The sequence below is a fragment of the Anopheles coustani genome, unplaced genomic scaffold (genome assembly GCF_943734705.1).
Source record: "Anopheles coustani unplaced genomic scaffold, idAnoCousDA_361_x.2 scaffold_12_ctg1, whole genome shotgun sequence".
NCBI lineage: Eukaryota > Metazoa > Arthropoda > Insecta > Diptera > Culicidae > Anopheles > Anopheles coustani.
This window is the reverse complement of record NW_026525384.1, coordinates 471,242-496,193: the sequence shown is the minus strand read 5'-3', so window position 1 is coordinate 496,193 and position 24,952 is coordinate 471,242. Positions and strand designations below refer to the sequence as shown.

Genomic DNA, 24,952 nt, shown 5'->3' with positions numbered 1-24,952 from the left:
GGTTCAGGTTTGCATGACCCACCACTAGCTCACCCTTTTCACCGCTCGTTTTTGGTGCGAAAAGGCGAATTCTCTCCTAAAATCCGGGCGAATTATGCTTACGACCTTTCCGATCCAACTGTTCTAGCGAATGACCTTCAAACGCTGAACCGGTAAATCGGTTCGGGCGACACGTTGTGTCTGGTTCGTTCTCACGGAGAGGAAATTGTCCGCTCTTCGTTCGCCGGGAAGTGGTAGAAAAACTAGAAAAGACGCTCAAAATGTAAAATGTTATTTGAGACAAAGTTACGTGTCTTAAAAAGACCTTTCGTTTGAGGCGTCATTTGTGGGAATCGGTCAAGGAACTAAAAAGTTATGCGAGAATTGGCTTTTGTAAATATATTGAAAATCAACCTGCTTTACCTTTTCGCCCTCTCGGGCGAACACGTTCAACCTGTGGTTTTTTATCGAAAAAAAGAAACTACGGTAAAATCTACCTTCGACAAAGTGGTGCGTCTTGAAAAGACATTTCATTTAAGGGGTCAATCGTAAAAATCGGTTGAAAGTATCAACAGTTATTAACAAATTGGCAAATTTTTGCGTTTCAGTAATCGAGCTTTATCAACTTTGTTCTCGGCAGAGTGCTGTCTCTTTTCCACACAAAAAAATATCTTAAAAGCTAGAAGAGACGGAAAGATCTTTTGTACCGCCCGCAACAGTCTTGTGTGAAACGCGACGAGAATAGGACGTTTCAACGATACATCCGCACTCCTGAAAGTAAAGGTTCTCATTGAAAACATAAACAATCGATGTAAAGCGCAGTATGGAGATTGATGGAAATGCAGTTTTAGCAAAAGTGTTGAGGGAGCAGGTAAGGTGGTCAATCTTCAGTGTAAAGTAAACGGTGGTTATTCAAAAGGAATTCTCATGTCTTATCTCTGTTACGTTAATCTCTTCCCCCGAAATTGCAAAGTAATAGTAAAAGCGATAATGGGATGGTTGGCTTGTTTTGTATGTCTATGGTCGTTCTTTCTTTTAAGGGTGTGGAATATGTCTTCGGAATCGTTGGAATACCGGTCGTCGAATTGTCCATGGCAATGCAAGCGGAGGGGTTGAAATACATTGGAATGCGTAATGAACAGGCGGCATGCTATGCAGCACAGGTAGTTACCACCAAGGATGATATTCACTATTAGGGCTATTCGTTCAGAGACCAATTATTTTCATTTTAGGCTATCGGATATTTGACCGGTAAACCTGGAGTGTGCCTAGTAGTATCTGGTCCTGGACTCTTGCACGTTACCGGTGGTATGGCGAATGCACAAGTAAACTGCTGGCCACTGTTGGTCATCGGCGGTTCTACATCACAGGATCATGAAGGTATTGGCGGGTTCCAAGAATGCCCACAAGTGGAGCTAAGCCGTCCCTATTGTAAATACGCGGCTAGGCCACCAAGTGTGGCTCTTATTCCTTTGCACGTCGAGAAGGCTGTCCGTCTTGCGTGCTACGGACGACCAGGTGCAGCATACCTCGACTTCCCAGGAAATCTTCTATCAGCGAGAACAACTGACGATGTGATTCCGTCACAATATGCGCACCCGAAAGGTCCGCAAGTATTTCCAGATCCAACATTGGTAGAAAAAGCTGCTCAGTTGCTGTGCGCTGCTAAAAACCCACTAGTGATCGTGGGAAAAGGTGCCGCTTACGCACGGTCCGAGGTGCAAGTGCGTCAATTAATTCACCAATCGAACTTTCCCTTTCTTCCTACACCGATGGGGAAAGGAGTTGTGCCCGACACTGATCCACAATGCATTGCTCCAGCCCGCACACTTGCACTGCAAAAAGCAGACGTCATTTTGTTACTCGGTGCCCGGCTGAACTGGATCCTTCACTTTGGTAGACCACCGCGATTCAATCCTAATGTAAAAATCATTCAGGTCGACATAAACGCTGAAGAAATGCACAACAGTGTGTTGAGCAGTGTCGCTATTCAATCTAGCATTGCACCCTTCACTGAGCAGCTCATTGATATCATTGGAAAACAGCGCTTCCAGTTCGATAAAAGCAGCGAATGGTGGAAGGAACTGAGAGCAAAATGTGAGAAAAATCGAACTGTGGTGGAGACAATGGCCCTAAACACCGAAACTCCGCTGAATTACTATGCAGTGTTCCATCATTTGCAACAGTACATTCCAAAGGATGCCATAATTGTTAGCGAAGGTGCTAACACAATGGATATCGGTAGAACGATGCTGCACAATAAGCTGGCTCGCCATCGACTGGACGCAGGTACGTTTGGTACAATGGGTGTCGGACCAGGATTTGCCATCGCAGCCGCTTTGTTCTGTCGTGATTATTTCCCTGGCAAGAAGGTAATTTGTGTCGAGGGAGACTCTGCATTCGGATTTTCCGGCATGGAAATCGAAACGATGGTGCGCTATCAGCTTCCCATTGTAATTGTTATCGTCAACAATGGTGGCATTTATGCAGGATTTGATAAGCAAACTTATGACGATATGCGATCAGGAGGTGACCTCACTCAAGTGTAAGTAGCAGGAATTTCATGCGGCTTTTTCAGTTCGTGAGCGTATTCAAAAAATCTTTTTTTTTAATTTTAGCACCCCGGCATCAGCGTTGACTTTTGAAACGCGATACGAAAGAATGATGAGCATGTTCGATATGAAGGGTTATTTTGTACGCACTATTTCTGAGCTGCAGTCTGCTGTGAAAGATGCACTCATTGCGACCGATAAACCGACTATCATAAATGTTGCAATCAGTTCGCAGGCGGATCGGAAGCCACAAGACTTCAAGTGGCTAACTGAATCGAAGCTTTAATCAGGTATACATGGTTCATTTTAATGCATTTAACCTCAGTAGGTGTCTGGTATATGGTTATTATTGTCAAAACATAACAAAGTGTCTTAAACTATTAGTATAACTGCAGGGACGGCATAGGGTATATCACAAGTTAGTGATTATTTGGGATGAATAAATGGTACCTAATCTTTTAATTTGGCTCCGTGTTGTTTCCAGTTCTTGAGATGCTCCAGATTAATCTGGCCGATTTTCCAACGTTGAAATTCGATGGTTGCGCTACAGTAATTTAGTATAACCTTCTGGTTGTGGAGATCGGCTTCCAAACAGTAAGTGGCATCTTTTCCGACATAGATATGTTTCGTATTCTGCAAAAAAAAAATTTGCGTCATAATAGCAGCAAACCATATAGCAATAAAATAAGCTGTTTGCTTGTTTAGAGGGGGGGGGGGGAGGGGGGGGGTCAGTTAAAACATATTTCGTTAGATTTTCATGTTTTCTTTATCTTTCTATTTTTCAACAACTACAACTACATTTCGATTCTGGTGGAAGGGGCTAAGCACCAAACTCTGTTATTCTAGGCTTGTTATTTTTAACTTTCACTCAATTCAAATTTACATTTTTGAATTTTACAAACAATCCGCCCAGTCTTTTTATGTTACAAATAGAACCATGGGTTCATTTGGTAAAAAATGAAAGATGTAAAAAATTTGCATATGCTTTACTACTCGAGCAGTTAAGTTGGTAGTTAGCTATAAGTTTAAGTATATTTTCATAGGTATCAGCTTAATAGTTGCAAGAAGGTTGAAACTTACCACATCGTACCGGAACATTTGATTGCCTTGTAAGTTATGGCATTGAAATAGTTGGAGCTCAGCACCGCTATGGTGATTGGAAACATCAACGCAGCTTGACGTGTGCATTGCCCTGATATCGCGCCGCCACGTGAAACGAAAGTACTGCTCATTGATTTCAGGAGCTGTTTTATTTACAGCACACGTTGATAGCATGACTTTTTTTTGCCCATTAATTTCTTTAACTTGGAAACACTGGTCTAGGTTTGTAAGGCTTTGAATGGCGCCCGAAGCAAAATCTTCCGGTTCGATTGGAGGATACCATTCCACCAAGTCTGGAGCTACTTCCTCCATGAACCAACGGAATGATTTGCAATTCAGTCTCTGACGCAGTCGCTTCATCTTTGAGACATCTCCAGCGTCGACGGAGTACTTGACGGGATCTTTGCCATAAACAAATTGTTTATATTCATCCATCCACACTTCGGCAACACGTTTGTGATTTCTGGCGACAAAATCATATGTTTTGACATTGGGGAACGGAGAGTAACTACGATATATATGACCTACCCTGGAACAGGGTACATCTACCATTCGACCACCACACATCCATATTTTGAAGCTTAGCTCATACTGCTCCGCACCCCATATTTCCAGTTCCTCGTCGTAACCACCGAGTTCCCAAAAGAAATCAGAGCTGATCGCAAACAAACCACCGGCCATTACTGGACTTGGGAAGGGTTTGACTGGATCTTTCATGTCTTCTGGACGCAGCGGAAGCCTTTTGTACAGCATGTTCCAATCAAAAGATCCTCTAGCTCCTTCATCCTGTGGAACGAACTCAAATGTGTCGTCTTTAATGACATCGATGAAAGGACAGGTACAGGTGCGATGATCCTGAGCGATGGGTTCTAGCAACGGTGGCAGCCAGTTGGTACTTGTTTCGATGTGGGAATCCAAAAATATGAGCACATCTCCTGTAGCTACTTTAGCTCCTTCTAACCGAGCTGTGATAAGTCCTTTGCGCTCCGGAAGATGAATGACCTGAACACGGTCCAACTGATGGTTTTCTATATAATCGTCAAGCTGTGTTTTGAGAAATGGTTTCGTACTTCCATCATCGACGAGAATTATCTCTCTGAGTATGGAGACCGGAGACCGGTTTAAAACACTGTAGATGGTCCGTAGCAAAGTGGTCCAGTGCTCGTCGAAAAAGGGTATGATGACACTGGTCGATGGCAAATGTTTGAAGTATCTGATTTCACGGCACCTGTAACGTATAGATAATGTGATAGGAATTTAACAACGATTAAATATCAAAAGCATACAATTTACTGCAGCTGTAACTAACTTTAATTTTTCAAACAAACTTCATCGAATGTTTCATGTGGAAATTTAGTTTACAACAGTTTATAAATCAAACTCTCTGAAAGTGAACCGAAAATCTATATATATTGTTCGATTGAATCTTATTTTCGTTCGCATTTTTCGAGTAAAAATAGTTTACATCCGCATTAAACTTCAAAAAGAAGCGGTAGTTTTATTTCAAAGAATGTAGTGTTGGTCTAGTTTCAATAATTGTGTCATACATAACTCGAATATCTTTTGTTGCAAACCAAGTCGTCCGATTTCATTTTCAGGACATCACAAAAACTTTGCACCGTATGTATTCCACTGTTTCATCAACTTCAGATTAACTGATCCGAATTTCCATCTTTGTGTAGCGCTGGAAGAATCACACGGGTTTACAAACACATCCTTTGAGTTTGTATCACTATCGATACAAAGGTTGAATCGCTTAATTTGCTGCGTTTTCTGTCAAAAAGATCGAGACATTTATTGTTAATATTTTAACGCTTCATCTTCCGCTTGCTATAACTTACATAGTCATATTGGAGAAATTGGTTTCCCTGATGAAAATGGCACGTGAAAATCGTTACAGGAGAGCGTGGTGCACTTTCCGGTATATCGAAACATTCTTCGCCATACTTATGCTGTATATCACGATGCCAACTATGGACAAAGTATTGGTTGCGGTTGGTCGGGTTTGGTTCAGCAACTTGCGCGGAACATGGATGCAGCCCTAATGGCTTTCCACGACCCCGTTGCATAGTATCGATGCATAGGGTTGGATCAGCAACGCTTTGAATGGAACCAAACGCGTATGGCTCAGGTTCTATGGGGGGGTATAGTTCCAGTATTTCTGGTGCTACATTTTCCAGGAACCATTTGAACGGCTTACAATTCAGCTTCTGTCGAATTGCCTTCATTTTAGAAAGATCTCCTGCATCGACTTTAGTGTAGCGATCCGGATCACGATCGTATATGTACTGCTTATATTCGTCCATCCACACTTCAGCAACGCGCTTATGATTCCGGGTGATAAAATCGTAGTTACGCGAATTGGGAAAGGGACTGTAGGATCGGTATATGTGGCTAAAACGAGAGCAAGGTGCATCTACCATGCGCCCACCACACTGCCAAATCTTGAAACTGAGTTCGTACTGTTCCGCACCCCATATGTCCAGCTCTTCATCGTAACCACCGAGCTCCCAGAAAAACTTGGCACCAATAGCAAATAATCCTCCGGCCATGATAGGACTGGGAAATGGTGCAGTCGGTGATGTTCTATCGGTTTCCTTGATTGAGAGACGCTTGTAATGAAAGGTCCAATCGAAAAGTCCCCTGCCTCCTTCGTCTTGCGCGTGTATACCGAACGTTTGGTCATCGATGACATCGATCAGTGGGCAGACACATGTTCTGTGGTTTTCTGCAATCGGCTCCAGAAGCGGGGGTAACCAATTGTATCCGGCTTCTGTGTGGGAGTCGAGAAAAACGATGACTTCTCCTGTGGCAACCTTCGCCCCCGCCAATCTTGCCTTGATAAGCCCGGTACGCTCCGGTTGTCGTATCAGCTTAACTTTCGGCAAGTTGCGCAGAACAAAATCTTGTAATTTTTCGTGAAGGAAGGATTTTGTGCTGCCATCATCTACAATGATAATTTCTTTTAACAGATGTGGTGGCGATCGATTTAGGGCACTATATATTGTCCGCAATAGTGTGCTCCAGTGCTCTTCATAAAAGGGTACAACAACACTTGCTATCGGAAGATAGTTGTTGTATGTGTTCAATTTGCAGCTGGAAGTAAATATAATAGTTGTAATCCAATGTTACTTCAATGAATGACGTTTGTCGAGCACTTACAGGGTATTTCGTGTAACTGCGAGTTTTTGTTGCCCTAGTTTAATATACTTTAAAAAGTTTCTATCATTTTTAAAATTCATTAAAAAGTTTAGTCGTAGATATTCAACCATTCGATGAGCAGGAACGATATTGTTTGATTGTCAGTGAAATTGACTGATCCGTTCGTTAAAATATTTCTTTTAGGTGTCTGCCTGGGTGGCTAATGTTTCTGATTCATGTTATCATTATTGGCTCTAAGCGTGGATGTTTTATTTCATTTGATTATTTCACAAATAACGATTTGACATGTTTGGAACAAACCTAACGGAAGGGAAAAAGAGCCATATGTTTTCTATTTCATTTCAAACGTTCTTGTTAAGATACGTAAAGCTGTTCAAATAGTACACGTACACATTTCACTCTGTAATGATAGCTTTATGACAATGAATTCGTGACCATATCTCTCATGAAAACCTAAGGAAAAATGTATTTTTTTTATGGAATCTTCTTCATTTACGTACCCCGGATGCCGCAAATCTGCAACCGAACGATTGATGCTAATTTTATCACTAAGCAGTGCGTTGAATCCGTTCTGAAAGTATAGGGTTTTCCTAAGCTCACTTTCACTTTCTTCTGGACTTAAGGTCGCCGGTTTTCCCTGTTCTCCCGCTCCTACGCGTTCCAGATCGTTCTGCATTTGTTCGTAGTTATGGTAGTCAATTTTCGACGCAGATCGTGGCATGTTGGTTTGTTTACTGTAAATTTCGGGTCGGTAGGCATGCCGTTTTTGCAAAAGTAGAACAAAAGCAATAGTTAGTACGATCACAAGAAGATACCGCAGTGGTAACAAAGCTCTAAGTAATCCCCGGAAATATGATCGAACGCGTGCTCGGCGTGCTTTCTGCAGTTTATCGTCAACCATATCTCGATACGCGTGGCACCGAAATGCACTGATATCGGATAGCTTTATGGTGGGTTGGGTTCGACTGTGTTGTACTGGTAGCAACGAAGGGAGCCTGTCAACTGCGCCCCAAATGTTATTACTGACGCGGCATAAAAGATAAGTGCGTGTATGTACGTGTACGATTGAAGTTTTGTCACATAAACCCCTTTAGGGCACGATGATGGTGTTTATGTGCAATAGCGACGCATTCAAACATTCCGACAGCTGTTTCAAACAACCACTTTCAACACTCACCCTCAGCAGCACATTTTTTTTGGGGTTTGTGGTGGAGATCGTGAAATTTTCAAATGCAGTGCCTGCACGTTTGGCGTTCTGAGCGTGTGCACGTTAAGTTATTTATATAATTCTCGACCGGAACCTACATCGTAATGGTTTCCCGTGTCCACCATTGCACAACGGATATTTTGAAGCAAATTGTCGGATGAATTGCCTGTATAAAATTTACCATACCCACAACAACATCAAATTATATGTTGCACATAAGATATTGGACCCTCTGATTTCCTGTTTGAACCATTTTCATGAATTTCCCATTAACTTATATTTGTTTCTTTTGCTTTTTTTTGACTCGGTTTTTGAACAAAGGTATAGAGAATCGAGTTTTGCTTTCAAAGTTGTTTTAGAACTTTCGATTGTCATTTGTATTTTCGTTTTGGTTATTAACACCTTCATAAAGAAATGTTTTCTCTAACCTAATTCCAAGCCAAACAAGCAGGAATTTAGTGGATATAGAACACAGCAGCCACACAACCATTTTATACCATATCGTTCATGTCACAATTCGAGATTACGTATCGATTTCATGTAATACATTTTCGAGTTGCGATGATTGCATCTCAAGATATCTTGTGGCATCTATATGTATTCCCTTAGAGCATAATTTGGATTCTTTTGTTGCTTTCCCCCGTCATGTGTGGAAGTTTATAAGTGTTATGTTACGTGTCCTTTGGGTACAGTTCTATCCTACGCTTGCATGACTCCTGTTGGATTCCCCTATAGAAAATTGATGGGTATACAATACTTCATTTGTACTCATACCATTTTTCATGATGCGGCATCATTAGCCACGAGGCAGGAGAAAAAAGAAGCGCGCGGCTAGGTTGATTCATCTTCAATAAACCTCGTAATAGTAAAAAACCTTCAGCGCAAACTAGAGAGAGAAGAGCTAGTCTCAAGAAAGTGTATTTTTCCACGCTGATACTGTAATGTAAATTTCCTCGATACTACCAATTTGAGATTAATTTATCATAAGGGCTACGTAACGCTTGAGTGTAGCACGTGTACATTGTTGCAATTTCAGTACAGGAATTTATTTTTATACTGAAAACATTTGGTGTTGTTCAATGTAAATTCTTTTTCAATTTTTTGTTTTCTCATGTGTTTTGCGTACTTCAAGAAAAGAATGAAAAATGCTTCGTGAAGTTTTAAAACATGAATCATAACTACTTCAGTTTTAGTTGAAATTTATACCTCGGTAGTATAGCAAGGTTTAATAGTCACAAGCATAGTAAGGTTTGCCCCTTATTTAAATTTCAACACTAAGTGGATTAGTGTTTATTAAGTATATTCGTAATACATTCCACTTGAAATGACCCACTTCTTTCTTCGATATCAGAAGCTTGTAAAGAGGAATACTCACGTAACCTAAAGCACCACACATATGCCCGAGGAGTAGAGAAAATTAGTATCTCTACTATTTATACGTGTTTTCCTCTTATTTAAAATTAAGCTATCACCACTTCCAATCTACTGACATTTTTCTTCTTTTTTTCACGTAACAACACCAAATACACATTACATATGCTCAAAACTACCAACAGATTAATGGAATCTGTATTTTATTTTTCTATTAATATTGAACAACGCATTTAATGAACGTTTTTTAACTGTTCATACGAAATGTTTAAGCAACATAAAGACTGTAGACAGATACTATAAGCAGGTAGAATATTAAATATTCTCTGGCTTTGGTTTCGGAATAAAGTAGTTTACCTTGCGTCCGTTGATTATTTGATTAACTTGAACCAAAGCTTGTTGGATCAGAATAGAAACAGTTTCGATCAAATTTAGTTCATTTTGATCAATAGGACACGAATCAGTACCAGTAACTCCATTACCATTGCCATCCTTATTGATCGTTTTATGCAGCTCCAACTTTTGATATTGGGCAACATTTAATTTCGTAACCGCCGTATCTAGTCTAATCGATCGCTTTGCGCGTCCACCTCCGGTCGCTCCAAACATTTTGCCTATCAGCTTTCGCGCAACTGTAAAAAGAAAATATAGTGAGCAATTTATGACGCTATTTTTAATTTAACAAAATGTTGGAAGAATCACGGATGTCATAGGACCGCACCATCACTATCCTTCAACTTTTCGATGACGCCGGTAGCGAAAACCATTCCCTTCTCTATGACTTTCTGCATGGCCGCATTTATGTTCTCTTCATTGGCGCGTTTTTTTATGTCATGAGCAGGGTTGGCAGTAGCCTAGAAGTTGCAAAATAAAATAAAAAAGACGAAAAGAAATAAGGTATAAAATTGTGAGTAATACAAGCTAAGGATCGTACTATCAGTAATATCATTGGCCAATTCCTAACCAAATGGCAACGTTATACCTACCAGCAGCACAAATATGCTGCAAATTAATGTAACAATGACTCTCATAGTTGAACCAGTAATTTGGGCTTAGGTTAAGTGTTTGCAATAAATGGAAGAACTTTGCGTGGTTTATATAGGCTAGCAGTTACTCATGAAAGTATATCTCGATAATAACACGAAGAGAATCTTATTTGATTGGTATCGTTGAGTAATTTGTGTGTGAACGGAACTAAATTTTAATAATTCAGAAGCAACTGATAACAATTTGTTCCGCTATACAATCATGTGGACTTTCACGGATGTCACACAAATTTGTCACGAAATGCGGTTCAATCTTTTTTGCCACCAACCATATTAGTTGCAGCACTGAGCTTTGGCGTCCCGTCGTCTGAACTCTAGCACAGCGTTCTAAAAAAATGCGACCATCTATTTTGTGGTTATCTTACCAGTTTGCCTCAAACCAACACGTGAATGGTCACTGGCTGCAAAAAGACTTGGACAATCGCTTCACCTAGCTTTTAGTTCATAATAGTTTTACAGGACTGTGCCATTTCTGGAAATATAGATGATTCTGGTGACTTGGCTAGCCATCGGCCAACAGTGAAACTGTTAGAGTTGAATAAACTTTGTCTAGGTTCCGTGTCCAGCTATTTGAGTAATAAATTCAGTTGCAAAAACAATGGGGAGCCCGAAATTGCACCATCACGATTTTATTCATGATTTCCTTTCACCAGTGGCCGAGTGACCAGACGGGGTAATTTTTGTTGCGTTTGGCGCATACGTACTGACCCTTTTTTGTTGCGAACGGTAGATCTTAATTTTTGTCACATGTTTTTAATCTATCTAGCTGGTGCCAAAATTGAAGGAAATTGTGCGTGTATGCGTGTTTTTTAAATTGATCTATTGTGTCCATTTGCGTAGTTTACTATGAAGTAGGAAGGAAACAAATTCTTAGTTTAGCCTTAAATATACATGTAGTAAGTATTCAACATCAATAATTTAGGAATGGCGCATTTGTCCACATTTTCGTGGCATGGTTCTGATGTTTCGAAGTTTCTGGCTATTACGAACGGTTGACCCCCGATCTATAATATACCGTCTTTTGGTCACAGTAACTCTCTCCGGAAAGTGGCTTAGTTCCACTAAAGGGTGTTGTGGCACATAAAAAACACATGTTTTCTTCTGTTTTTTAACTGTGATTTTCACGCATCAGAGTTCAGAATATTAGATATCTAGATATTTTATAAATTTGAGTTTTGTGTGATATTTTTGTATTTAAATTAATTGATCAACCATCCATAAATTTACATGGTTTGTACGGATTATAAAAAAGTTGTTTTGCCCGCAACGAAACAACACAGAATACACAATCAAACTATAGCGTCCAACAATGTGCTACTACATACATATTAGAAGCTAGTGGTAAAAATGAAAGAATAAAATTTTTCTTGTTATACGAGTCGGAGCAGCAAATGAATACGATGATTATCGAAAAAGTTTTCGTGAAGGAAATGCAATCAGTCAAAGGAGCAAAGCGCGTCGGGAAATGATAACTTTGCAGGCACACTTGAACCATGCCGAAGGCTTTATGAATGAGTACTCGAGGAATAGCTTGCGAATGAAATGGGGATTGCACCACAGCCTTAGATACTGATGCTGGTGGTAGTGTATCATGTTTCCATCCTCGTGGCGATACGATGGAAGCGCCAAAGCATACGAGTGATGAATGCAAATACATGTTTATTGGACTATCAACAAGTTACCGAAGCCTTGCGCTGTAGCAATCATTCGGATGACGTCCTTTGATTGTGTGGGCAGAATGAAATCTTTCCTTCCGGCGGCAATAAATGTTGTCAGTCTTATTTTAGGGATGCTTGTTTGTCGATGATAGAATGAATTGTTGGGTACTCTGCGCGCAGAATATTCTACTGAACAATTTATGCACTTGTAATGAAATTAAATCATTTAAAGACTTAACGAACACAACGTTTCTTAGTTTATTTGTTGTTCATAACTGCTTCCAGATTTATGGAAAACAGATTCAATAATTATTTTGAAAAAATATAGCATTTGGGGAAATTTTAGGAGAGCTTTACAATTGCCACATTTTGAGTGGTAACTCAGTGCGTCCAGCACAACTGTTGCCTGTTTTTTTCTGTTCGGGAGCCACGCTTTTCTGTTCGTGATAAAGGGAGTGTTGCTAAGCATCCCATGATGTTATAAATGGCAGAGCAGCTCTATTGAGCACAGTCACAGTCGGTGAGTGGGTATATTTTGTCCTTGTAGGAAAATTGTTGAGGCTCTCGACCAAAAGGTTGTGGCAGTACGCATGCGCCTACGTTCGGGTCGCATTCATTCATTCATTCGCCTGCATGAAATTTTTCAAGACTGGGCAGATATAAAAAGGATTGTTGAATCGTACGCTTGGTCAGGCGATTCCGGACGCAGCACTAAGTGTGACGGTACACGGATTCCAGGTTTTAGTTGGTAGGGCTCATGCAAGTGTATGTCTCTGCAGGCTAGTGCCAAGTTTGCAGCGTTCAGGATATTTATAGCGGTGTGGATATGTTTTCTAGGTGTTGGTTGTAGTTTCTTCGGAAAGCAACACTCTGTCTATCCTCAGTTCAATGAAGTGTTTTGTCTGTGCGTTGTTAGTCAATTACGATTTCCGATTTATTAAATATGATAAATCATTACCTACAAGTACACTTGTGCCAATAAAGGTTATGACTGAATCGAAAAGACCGATTTTGTGATGTGGTGTCTAAGTGGTTCGTTTATTAATCTATCGCGAATGTTGTGCTTGTTGTTTATGAGAACATAATGATTTGCAAGGATCGTAATCGAAAATATTCTCCAAGCAATGCGATTTAATTGAATCATCAAGCGTCATTTTTCAACCCCCCCAAGGTTGTCTTTTCTCGCTTCCTCAGGCAGTCTTTTGGATTTGGATTGGTACATTAGCAAAAGTAACATGCCCAGGCACAGTGCCAGTATTAGCACCAGCCCCAAATATTGCATACATTCAAAAAATTTTGGGCCTCTTGTTCATTACCACGAAGTAGACTGACCTTACTAATAGTGGGGAAAAGTAAAATTGATAGTGATTTTTCTGCAGGTGGCTTATAGAATTTCCAACTGACGATGTATTCACTTGATCATTTTGTCATTAACAAACCATGTGTAAAAGTTGACACAAGTATGGTGATGGTAATTTTATTATTGCAGCATATTTACCCTGTATACTGTATACCTTAATCAGGACTTATGGCTGTGTATCCTGTTTCGGCACATGAAAGAAGGAAAATATCGTGTGTTTGAATAAACAGGATTTGCTCACTATTCACATTCCAATGTAAAAGGTTGAAAGTGTTTTGTTCTTTCCAGGGTACTTAATCTTAAATAGAATCGTAGTGCAGAAGAACAGTGTTAATATAAGTTACAAGGTTGTGCTTTTGAAAGAAAATAGTGTTGGTGGTTGTACTCGGGATATAAACGCGCTGTGAGGTGTAAATGAGTTAATAAGCGAAACACCGGTTACTAAATTATTGTCAAAAGTGGCTACCTAAAATACAATGGTTCGATGCGAAAAATTTGGTCTGCCAAAGATGTATCTGAGGATTTTTACACTGCTTATCCTAGTATTCCACCATGTAAGTATAATTAGCAAAGTAAGAATGGATGCCTGTAATGCAATTAGAATTTATTGGTTTGTTGATAACTAATAGCTGGCCACATGAGCAAAGCAAAATTAGTGTTGAAAATTGAAATCTCTTGATTTAAAATAATAAGTATGTGCGATGACCACAGACACCTTTGTACAGTTGAAATAACGTTTGGATTAAAAAAATAGACAAATTTCAACGACCTTTCATGTAAAAACGGAAAACGCAAGCAACTTTCTGTTAAAAGCAAAATGAAGAGTAGCATTTCTTTTAAATTTAGAACAAGTTTGACAACTGTATAATTTAAGTTGAATCCGCCGTGGCTAAAACATTAAACCATCTACGTTTGGTTGTGTGTTAAAATATCCAGCTTTATCATGGATCACGTGACCAAAGATTATTTAAAGGCAGACAAGTGGTAAAACATCCTGATACTTTTTGTTGCTTTTGAAGCTTGTTACAGTATATTTAAAATGTTTTGGGGTCCCTTAACTCCCATAGAACGCCATATCGTGGATGAAAGGCAGCGAGAAGGCTTTGCACAAAGTCGAAGTTCTTCGTGTCAAGACTTCTGGCGTATGGAGGAGTGTATAGTGTGCCGTACCTTCTGGAATTAGGCAAATTTATCAGAAAACATCAGAAAGAGTACGATTCAGTAGTTTGGACATACCTGCCCACAGTAAATCAAATATAATTGATATACTTCACATTGCTAACCCTTCTTATGCCTCTCAACTACAACCAATCGAAAATCATTTACAACACTTAAAGGTAGGAACTAACGGAATAGTATTATATTTGGAAATGAATGCCTCACAACAACTGAAAACATCGTTACACGATTGGTTTTGTCGGCTATGGCTAATGTTTCGGCCAAGGCCGCTTTGTTGGCCGTAGGAATATTTTTTGAAAGTACTTAACAGATGTAACTTCACAATAAAATTGACTTCATTCGAATAACTTGGTTAACTTTTTTCTTATCAACGATGAAGGTTTGTCAATTTTTTTAACGTTGCTCTCTTAGGTTTTAATTTATTAATCTTGCAAAACAATCTTAACTTTAATGGAGCTAAAACCATCCAAAATCAGTGAAAAAACACAACATACGTTTCAATGTTTTCATGTAACCAAAAGCGGGATCACATTTTGATCAACAATTTTGCTTTTTCGGGAAAATAAAATCAAGTAATAACAAGAAATTTAATTGTCTTTAAATCTCACTGCTCGCCACCACCGTAACTTTTTTCGGTGTAGATATTTGTTGACACTGTAGGTCAGGGGTCGGCAAAGTCGAGCCCGCGGTCCAAATTCGGGCTGCCAACTGATTTTATCCTTCCCGTAAGAAAATGTTAGTGCTTCATACGAAAAACCCATCTCAATTTTATCGGATTTGCTTACATTTTCTTCACAACAATGAAGATCAGAATTGTTGGGCGAGGTGTTCTTGTTCTATGCTGAAAAAAGTCAAAATTAAAAAAAAAAAAACTTCAAAAAGTTTAACGATAAAATTTCAAATATTTTATCACTTCTCACGTTCTAAGTAACTTTACTAATTAGAAAGTTGATACTCTATTCAAAATGGTACTACCTTGAAAACATTAAGTCATCGTTTAAGGCAGTGATGTCAAACTCGTTTCACCTTGCGGGCCGCATTTCCTCCCGAAATAGGTTCGCGGTCCGCATTTTCTCCCAAAATAGGCTCGCGGGCCAAACCATATAATTGATTGGAGTGATGAAAATATGTTCTTATGAATGTGGTTTTATCTTAACAGTCAATCATGTTTTACATTTTCACATTTTTTCGTATTATATTACTTCTTATAAAATTGAAAAATTTTGAGTAAAAGAGAGGGGTTGTTGCTCAGTCGTTTTCCAAATTTTAACGAATTCAAATCAAGTTTATTGAAATATATGTTGCAGTTCAACACTATTGTGTATTTTGTTAATGATTTTAGAAAAGTAAAGGTATACAATTACAATAGCTAACTTATTGCTCCGCATTTCTTATTTTGTATGGAATGGTCTTGTAGTTCATCACGTTTGTTTTCTATAAACACTATTTATCCACTTGTCTAGAAAAATCTGTGTAAAACCTTTGCTGCAAAGTTGCATATCACTTTCATATTGAAATTGTTTAAATTGACATTCGTTCAGTTCTCTTGCAATTCGCAGATCGTGAAAAAATTTACATTAAATATATTGGTATTTGCTATAAGCCAATACTCAAGGATCCAAACTTTCGATGTAATGTTTCAAAGGGGTCGCGGGCCGCACCCAATGTTCTTGCGGGCCGCATGTGGCCCGCGGGCCGCATGTTTGACATCCCTGGTTTAAGGTATCCGGCCTGCGCTGTCGGCAGAAGCGGATCCGTTCGGGGGCCCCAAGCGGTTGGATAAACGGGGCCCTCCAGACATTTCCATTGCTCTAAGTGTTTCTATACTTATGGCCAAAATTGGACTTATTTTTTACAACAGTTAGCAATCCTTTATACACGTAAAGGACGCATATTTGCTTATTTTATGAAATCAGACATTAGATCTTCATTATCTGAAAATAATCACTCTGAATTAAATTTTTATTTTTTTAATTTAAAGGGTTTTTAAATCGCTCTCAAATTATCAAATCTTTTTATCAATTTTAACAGCGATGACGAAAACATTTTAAATTATTTTTTTGCTGGTGGACCGTGGACCTCATAGGTAGATCCGCCTCTGGCTGTCGGTTTCCTTTTAATCATCTGGAAATTTTTAGTAATTGAATGCCGAGCCCTGCTGTAGGTTGTTGAACGCTTACTTACCAAACTAACTGTTTATGCTGTTAGCGTAGGTCCTATTTAAGTTGGAATTAGGAAATTATTCAAATTCTAAAGAAACTTTGAAATCGTTGAAAATAAAACAAAATCATTGACATTGATGCCCTGGTTATCCTATCCTTCTCGCGGCCACCGCTTCTATATTCCGTTCCACATAATGCGCTCCGCCCTCCTTCTTACACGCTGGTATCTGTCTTGTCTACCACGTCCTAACTTATCTAATGCACCGGCGCTACCGCTCGGCTGCCGCGAACCCCACTGTTTGGATTAAGTACTGTGATTTTGTAAAGCCGGTGTGTCAAACAATTTTAAAGTTAAATACTAATAATAATAATGATTATTATAATAATAATGATGTCTATTGAAGATATGGTGCCTAAAAGCATTATTATTAATATATATTATTACTATTATTATTCCAGGTAAATGCTCAATACTATGAGGGAAGACGGTTAAAACCTTGCGAGCTCGAGACATTATTACGTGACTTAACGTACCCAGATGAAGGATATGAAATGCATGCTGCTGCCCTCCGCACTCAACTACGACACATTTTGGAACAAGAACCATCTGATAACTATCAAACTGTTGATGAGAGCTCTGAAGCTGGCAGTGGTCATTACGAAGACAAACGTTCGTACCGGTCGTTGGTGCGAGATGGTGCTATTTTTGGAAAACGTAATATAGATGCACTAGCACGGGCCGGTTTGCTACGCAATCAACCAGATTATCTGAAACGCAGTTTGGCTACACTGGCCAAAAACGGACAACTGCCATCTCGCGATCCTGAATCGGAAGACACCACCCCAGACGGCGAGTGGACCGAGGATAAACGGAATGTTGTTTCAGCATTCAAGTCCGGTTACATGGCAAATGGCAAGCGAAACATTGCGTCGTTGGCTCGAAAGTATGAGCTTCCCGGAAAACGAAATATTCAGTCATTGCTTCGTACCGGCATGTTACCGTCGATTGCTCCAAAACGCAACATGCAATCCTTAGCTCGTGATAATGCACTTCCGGGGTACGGAAATTCAGACAAGCGTAATATTCAAACTTTGGTACGCGGATGGAGCTTACCGAAACTGAATAATAAACTCTCTGATGGGTCAGGATCAACTGGTGATAACGGTAAGCAAGACAAAGTAATGCAAATAATCTGAAGAACATAAAAGCAGGTCCATATGATGTTTTATATTTTAATTTATGTTTAGTTATAGGGAATAGTTAGACCTAACATAATTACTCTTTGCTCGGTTTTTCGGAAAAGGCCTTACGAACAAATTCGAATCTTGATAGAGTTAATACAGTTAATTGGTTATCCTTAATATTGTAAAACCTCTACACCATAGAACTTTTTTTTATAATCTCCATTTTAAAGCTTAACTTTTTTCATGATTACAATGATTATATTGAACATGATAAATTGTAACTTTTCACAGAAAAGCGTAATATTCAATCGCTAAAGAACTCGCAAGGTGGCCGAAAAAAACGTGAGTTGTACTACGATGATGTCGAAGAAAGCAGTCCGGAAGTTCTAGAACCCGTACACCAAACGGTTCCTGTTGACTATGAGGAACTAATGGCGGCGATGATTCAAACATATCCTTATTACAATACAGACAATCATCTCGAACAGAAGCGTTTCCTTGGTAAGTAATTGACAAATATTCATTTGTGTGGCAAAATTTTATATGAATTAAAAATCTCTCAGCCATGTCCATAGTCCCGGCTCATGTTGTGATCAAAAGCTTTTAGATAAGTTACACTTAACAATAGCAATAATGTTTGCAACGGCTACCGCCAAAAGCGACTTTGAAAGCATGCCGAGGTAGTGAACATGGTCATCTGATGGCGTTGGAAAAATGATATTTTTTTGTATTCTGTTCCTCTCTGACTGTCCGATTCAAACGCGCAATCAGGTTCCCTACCCCGAGTTGGAGCATTGAATCGCTATCGTCAGTATACGAAACGGAAGTATACACGCGATGTTAGTGATGAATATTCTGGTTTCGGATTTTCTTATAATAACGAAGAGGATACGGCCTATAACCGCGATAATATTATTGATGATAACATCCCGAGAAGTAGCAAAGGATACGTTATAAATGGATATGGCGAAAATGAGCTAGCAGACACCAGGCCTACCAAACGTCACATTGCTTCTATCGTTCGTTCTGGCTGGGCGCCATCGTTCCGACCGTTACGTGGAAACCGTTTCAGCCGGGCCGGAAGGGCGAGGTCTCAAATAGTAGGAAGTTGAAGCGGTTGCTTGTTCGTAGATGTTCTATCAAAGGAATGAGATGGATGATGATGATGTTTGACTCTGTTTGCATATTGCTACTCCCTAGTCCTTCTGGCAATTATGTTTGCAAGTGTACGCCTCCTCGTTGTTGTTTCTAAGACATAAAGAAGCTGCTATAAATGTCCCTTCCTGTTACCAAGAACCTTTTTTTTTGCATACTTCAACTCCACACGTCTTACTACTTAGTAATGTTTTTGACCAATGTCTTAAATAAATGTTCCAATGGTTTAGTTGTTAGTCTCCGGTCAAACACCTTGGAAGGTATAGTTTTTGTTGTGCACACTGTAAGAAAATTAACTGTCACATGGTACAACATGCTTTTTAGAGTCTATCTGTAGCAAAGGCATGTGAAGAAAGACACTGTGAATCTATCGATAGGGATTTTAGGGTAAGTTTGAAATTCTATCAGTTCTTACTGTTTTGGGCGAGAAAAGACAAGTCATTCTAATTTAAAAATATTGCACTAAATGAAGTTTTGTTTGGTGCTGAATGTTCGTCGGTTGGCGTATGTGGATAACTAATTGTCCTAAGCAGGGAAGGTATTGGACATAGAATTCAAGTCGCGCACGTGGAAGAGCAACGGCCGTGTTCTAATCGATGTATACGCATTGCTCTTACGGACCCTTGTATCAGCTATTACTTTCCTTAACCAGGATGTATCTCATGCTAGGTTGATATACTTAGGTATCAGTAACAACGTTGACACAGTTGCTTTCAAATTACAGTCCTCTAAAGTGACCATTACAAGAGTAACTGACATCGCGCTTTCTAGAAATACCGCGCTTAGCAGTCTTTCTGTACGACTGTTGCTGGTGTACATAAGCAATCAGTTATGTAAATAAAAAGATAACTACCTTGAATCGAAGAATGTAAGGTCAAATGATAAGATAATAGAGTACAACAGCAATTTTGTATGAGATGAGTATATTCTATCTTGTACACACATGTGTTTAATGTACTGCATAATAAGGTCATATATTCTGAAACTCTTTCAACGCTACGCGCATTGTTTGTATCGTGTGTGTTTATTTTTGCGATACCAACACTATTATTTATATTTTAACAATTTATTTAAGGATTTTTGGCAATGGAGTATTCATTTATATCATTCGAAGAAAAAACACACAGTCTATTTTATTGTACACGACGCTGCCACAACATATGAATGAGCATTATTCGTTCCAAGAAAAATCCCTATCTGGGGTTGTATTCATGATAACAAATATCTCCTGCAAAGAGTATTTACACTAGTTATTTTTACTTTTCTTCTTCCCATTCATCGGCAATGAAAAACAAAACAAATGTTTACACTGTTAAACCAAACAAACCTTAGCACGTCCACGAAGCAGGTGATCAGCATTTCCTGTTGTCTTTCCAGTTTCTTAGCTAGTTTCCAATTTATGTTTTATTCAATACAAATAGTTTAATGTATATGATTGCATGATTCTTCGAAACATTCGAAATAGTTTATCATAGATGTATATCTTGCTCAGAACATAAATTAACAAAAAGGTGTCAAATTAATTGAAACTAGTTCAACAAATCCATTGGGAAATAAATCATAACCCATAAATCTGTGTATTCAACGTTGCAATGAATTGTTTTGATCGGTTGTTTCGTAGTAAAATATGTGTGATTAAAAAAAACTGGTCAGTTGCATTTTTTAATTTGCACGCACTGTACTTTTTGAAAGTTTCGTTTGAATTGTTTTTTATTGATAAATTTTAATGGACTGAAATATCTAATTTGTATGTTCGTCCGTATATTTTACCCTGTTGCTTGAATAGGTCGAATTTTACTCCCGACCAGAGCCACTACGACAGCCAACCAGCGGCGTATGTAGACAATGCATTAGCGGATTCCGAGACACCGTTAGCTGGAGAACTCCAGGGCTACAGTCCTCGTGGGGTGCAGCTCCACCCCGAGTTGCCGCGCTACACTGGAGAGGTCTTCGTGAATCATCCTTACGCTCACGAAGAATACTTCAGTGAACGAATGAGTCCATTTTACACGGCCGAGGAGTACCGATGCGCCAGCCGCCTGCGTAAGTTGCTATACCATCTTAAGAAACAGTACTATCTGGACAATAAGTACATTCAGGCTATGTACGGTAGAAGTACGGGGTTTTATAAATAATTTGTATTTTGCTAGCTGATGTTTCTAATATGGAGAACAACTTACCAATTACCAAAATACAAAAACATAATTTTATTTAAAGAAGCTATTGTGTAATATGAATAGATCCTTTAAGTTTTCAAGGGAGTGTTTGAAATCTTTATTATTTTGTGTCTTCAATTGCGACTCCATTGAATATAAACACAACTTACAACCGAATGAATTGTAATCGTTTTTTGATTGTAAGTTCATTCGGTATAATATCAAAATATTCTCATATCTCTTTGCTCATATCAAATATTTAGAAAACACAATGGAAAACTGAAACAATAATCAAGATGGTAGTGACAGCCTCGTATATGTAACTGTCCAATGCATATTATACACGAATCTTTGAATGATGATCATATATTATCCTGATGCAAATTGATATACATTTGTGGTGTTTGGAGAATTAAATATTTAAAACCTGGAGATAAGTAGCTGAAAACGAAATGATGGCTGGTGCGGTTATTTTAATTGATCTACTCAAAAGATTATGAAACATTGCAAAGATTCCAGGCATTCTGAGCCAATTCAACAATACATTTGAAAAATCAACTGGCATTGTGATTTTTTACTCTTCATTCAATAGTGTAGAGTAATCCGATTACTCAGGATAGCAGGAGCTGGAAACATTGTTTGGACGAAACGTACTGATATGCCTTACAAGCGTCTTGCGTTAATTAGGGAGTATAATTATTTTATAATACATAAAAATTTAACGTAAGATTTCATTAAACCTTCAATAAACAAGATTGATATTTGTTAAAACACCATGTAAAATATCTCAACTTTTCTGATATGAGCTCACATTACTTTTGACTTATTTTACTTTTGTTCGATGGTGTCAACTATTCTTAGCATGAAAACAATAAAAACAATATACGTTAGAATAAAAACACATACACACAAAAGGCTAACTGGGAAACGGTCAAATGGTTCGCTAGTACAATGTTTCAGCATTCTGTAGCATTTCCTTGCTTACAACATAAATTGGATGTTAGAATAACTGGAAGCTTTGCTAATGCAGCCCGAAATTTGTGTAAAAAATGGCTACGCTAATAATGTTTTAACATCAATTTAAATTGACAATAATATCTCGATTTTCACTCGTTTCTATACATTTTTGAACGACTTCTGCCGTTTTATGTTATAAATAAAGGTTGTAGCTTTGAAAATGTTATTCCTTGCACGGGCGTGGTTTTCACGTTGAAGTCCGACGAGTGAATGAATCTTGTGGAAAAAATTAAGAGATAAAAATACTTCGATTACTTATTACAAAGCCAACATGCGGCAATCAATTATAAGAAAATGCATTTTGATCCCATGCAGTGTGAAGAAATGGTCGAAAATTTTATATTACCTAATATCTCCATGTACATGATATTTGTGATGATATTGACATTGACAGCTACACAACCTGTTCTATAAAGGAAATACGAATAAAACATTGGCACTTAGGACAATAATATGTCGTACATTTGCGGCAGCGTCATCGGAGTTGGGCGTTACAACAAGGAGGATTACAATAATGACACAATGCCATAAGACATGCACAGTTTTCCCTCAAGGATAATTAGTATCGATTACAGAATCAAAACTCCAAACAGTAAAATAGGAATTATATCATTGTGACCTTTCCCACAAAGAGTCTGCCTACGTAGAATGGGGTAAACAGATTGACACACTTGAAGTCTGAAATAATAAATGTTTACTGTCAATGTGTAATATTGCATCGTAAGCAAAATCTGACAATAAATGGCAACAATAATAAAATAAAGATATATTAAAATATGAAATATTGTAGGACACTCAGCAGGTGCCTAGAAAAGTGCTGGAAAGCTAGTATTTAAATGAATGCAGTGCAAACAAGACAATAATTTATCATTGGCATAGATAAAGCATGCTCACATCCATGCGTATGACAAGATTTATATCATGAATATTGAAAAGTTTGTAACTGGTGTGTTCCATATAACATTAAAGTTACTTCAAGTAAAATATTATACTGCAGAAAAAAACGCATAGACAAGGCCGCCCTGGACATCCACAGGATTGTAATTCTGCTCATAAGAAGAGGTCGTTCGATTTATTTTTTGTGAACTGTATTTTAAAATAAATGAAGAAACATTAATGTCGGTCAAAAAGTGTAAACATGTCATTCGTTTGGGTTCCGACAAGCATCACTACGTAAATATAAATACATGATATATGAATACAGATATATAAGAGCTAATCATAACGATTGAACCACTTTCTCCCTAACGATCTGTGCAATGGTCGCATGAAAATAAACAAAAGTCCTTATAATGAAATATAAAGCATTCAAATAAAATTACACGAATGAATTCATAATGCTACTTTACAGCGCGATATTTGTTTTATTTAAATAAAAATTTTGATGGAGTTATAACTGGGAATGAGTTAATACCTTTCGAATAACTCAACCCATATCAGCAGATGTGGTAAGTATAGTAGATGAATTTGTAGGATTTTTTTCAGTTATTGTAGTGATCCAAGGTAGTATGCTATCGGTTTGGTAGAACTGTTCTGTGTTACGTGTTTTAAAAATGGGTTTGAGGACGGAAGGAAGCCTATCGTCTTCGGAGCTGTCATCAGTACGTCGTGATGTTTCGAGACCATTCTCTTTTCCAAGGTTGATCGTTGGAGCCTTGTTTGCACCATTGCCACCGATCCAGTCGAACATGGATGGATTGTTGTTGCCCGATGCACTAACAACATTAAACATGTGATTGTTGTTATTTTCTCCAGGAAAATTTATCGTGATTTCGCTTCCATTGGCAATTAAAACGATCACCGGAGAAGCTCTGACGACCTGTCGTTGAGTTAAAGGTAATGGTGTGAAATCTGCACTTGGAATTGGAGGAAACACACATTAGAAAATCACTACAAACTATTTTCTCACCGACGCTAAACTGCAGATCATGAGAAATAATGTTTGAACTTCTGGTACCGAATAAATCATTTTTAATTGAAATGTTAAAATGTTGTTTGTGCTAGGTTTGCGTAGAAATAATAAATCGAACTAGATGAATTTAGTTACTAACAAAGGTAGGAGCAAAGTTTCTCCTATCTGATGTTGCTCTTTGCAGTACTGGCGTCATACTGCTTACCAGCGGACTTCCGTTCTCTGCGCTACCTGTACCTGTGTGTACTTAGAGCTTTTAGTAATAGCGCACTAGAAAACAATAATCCATATGTGCATAGAAATGCATGCTTATAACAACGAAACACCAACTCTGAAGAAAGTGTCTCAAACCTGTTTTTAAGAGAGTAAACCCTTCCTCGTTCAAGAGTAACTATTTGCCTTGTGAGTTTAGCCTTCACGCGTCATGATACTTTATTAGCATTCGTTTCCTCCAAAACAACATTACTTGTTTGCCGTGTTTTGTGTTATCACCAGTGGCGTATCGTCCACCTGAGCAACCTGTGCACTGCACAGTCATGAATTTATAAAAAGAATCACAAAATTATTTGTTTAGTTATGGTATTGTAATTTCCACCCGCAATAGTTGCGTTCAATATCTACTTAACGCTTTACAACGCTGCGCTGGGCACTTCTGCTGGTGCACCGCTGCTACAAACGAGCATCTTTAATCAAATAAGAGCAGTTCTCTTAACCACAGTCTCATAATTCCATTCTCATTACGAACGGTGA

The 24,952-nt window shown here is 38.5% G+C and overlaps 5 protein-coding genes across 5 annotated transcripts; 2 read left to right on the top strand and 3 right to left on the bottom strand.

Annotated features, from left to right (window-relative positions):
• The first annotated feature begins 708 nt into the window (after window positions 1-708).
• LOC131271185 (2-hydroxyacyl-CoA lyase 1) lies at window positions 709-2,986 on the top strand. The gene is made up of 4 exons (XM_058272576.1): window positions 709-850; window positions 1,020-1,142; window positions 1,212-2,524; window positions 2,598-2,986. The coding sequence occupies exons 1-4, from the start codon at window positions 803-805 to the stop codon at window positions 2,815-2,817; spliced, it is 1,704 nt and encodes a 567-aa protein (XP_058128559.1). The 5' UTR covers window positions 709-802; the 3' UTR covers window positions 2,818-2,986.
• LOC131271186 (N-acetylgalactosaminyltransferase 6-like) lies at window positions 2,982-4,865 on the bottom strand (the record flags this gene model as incomplete). Its single annotated transcript, XM_058272577.1, has 2 exons — window positions 2,982-3,164; window positions 3,612-4,865. Coding segments are annotated over 2 exons (1,437 nt in total), but the record flags the coding sequence as incomplete, so codon positions are not given.
• A 369-nt stretch (window positions 4,866-5,234) lies between these two features.
• Window positions 5,235-7,695, bottom strand: LOC131271203 (N-acetylgalactosaminyltransferase 6-like). The gene is made up of 3 exons (XM_058272596.1): window positions 7,295-7,695; window positions 5,474-6,728; window positions 5,235-5,405 (listed from the first exon to the last, which is right to left on the bottom strand). The coding sequence occupies exons 1-3, from the start codon at window positions 7,693-7,695 to the stop codon at window positions 5,235-5,237; spliced, it is 1,827 nt and encodes a 608-aa protein (XP_058128579.1).
• A 1,992-nt stretch (window positions 7,696-9,687) lies between these two features.
• On the bottom strand, window positions 9,688-10,403 carry LOC131271202 (uncharacterized). The gene is made up of 3 exons (XM_058272595.1): window positions 10,359-10,403; window positions 10,094-10,226; window positions 9,688-10,004 (listed from the first exon to the last, which is right to left on the bottom strand). Exons 1-3 carry the CDS (start codon window positions 10,401-10,403, stop codon window positions 9,688-9,690), a joined length of 495 nt encoding a protein of 164 aa, XP_058128578.1.
• Window positions 10,404-13,912: 3,509 nt separating this feature from the next.
• LOC131271200 (neuropeptide-like precursor 1) lies at window positions 13,913-23,632 on the top strand. Its single transcript, XM_058272594.1, has 5 exons — window positions 13,913-13,990; window positions 17,237-17,942; window positions 18,254-18,467; window positions 18,900-19,052; window positions 20,904-23,632. The coding sequence occupies exons 1-5, from the start codon at window positions 13,913-13,915 to the stop codon at window positions 21,250-21,252; spliced, it is 1,500 nt and encodes a 499-aa protein (XP_058128577.1). The 3' UTR covers window positions 21,253-23,632.
• Window positions 23,633-24,952: the final 1,320 nt, after the last annotated feature.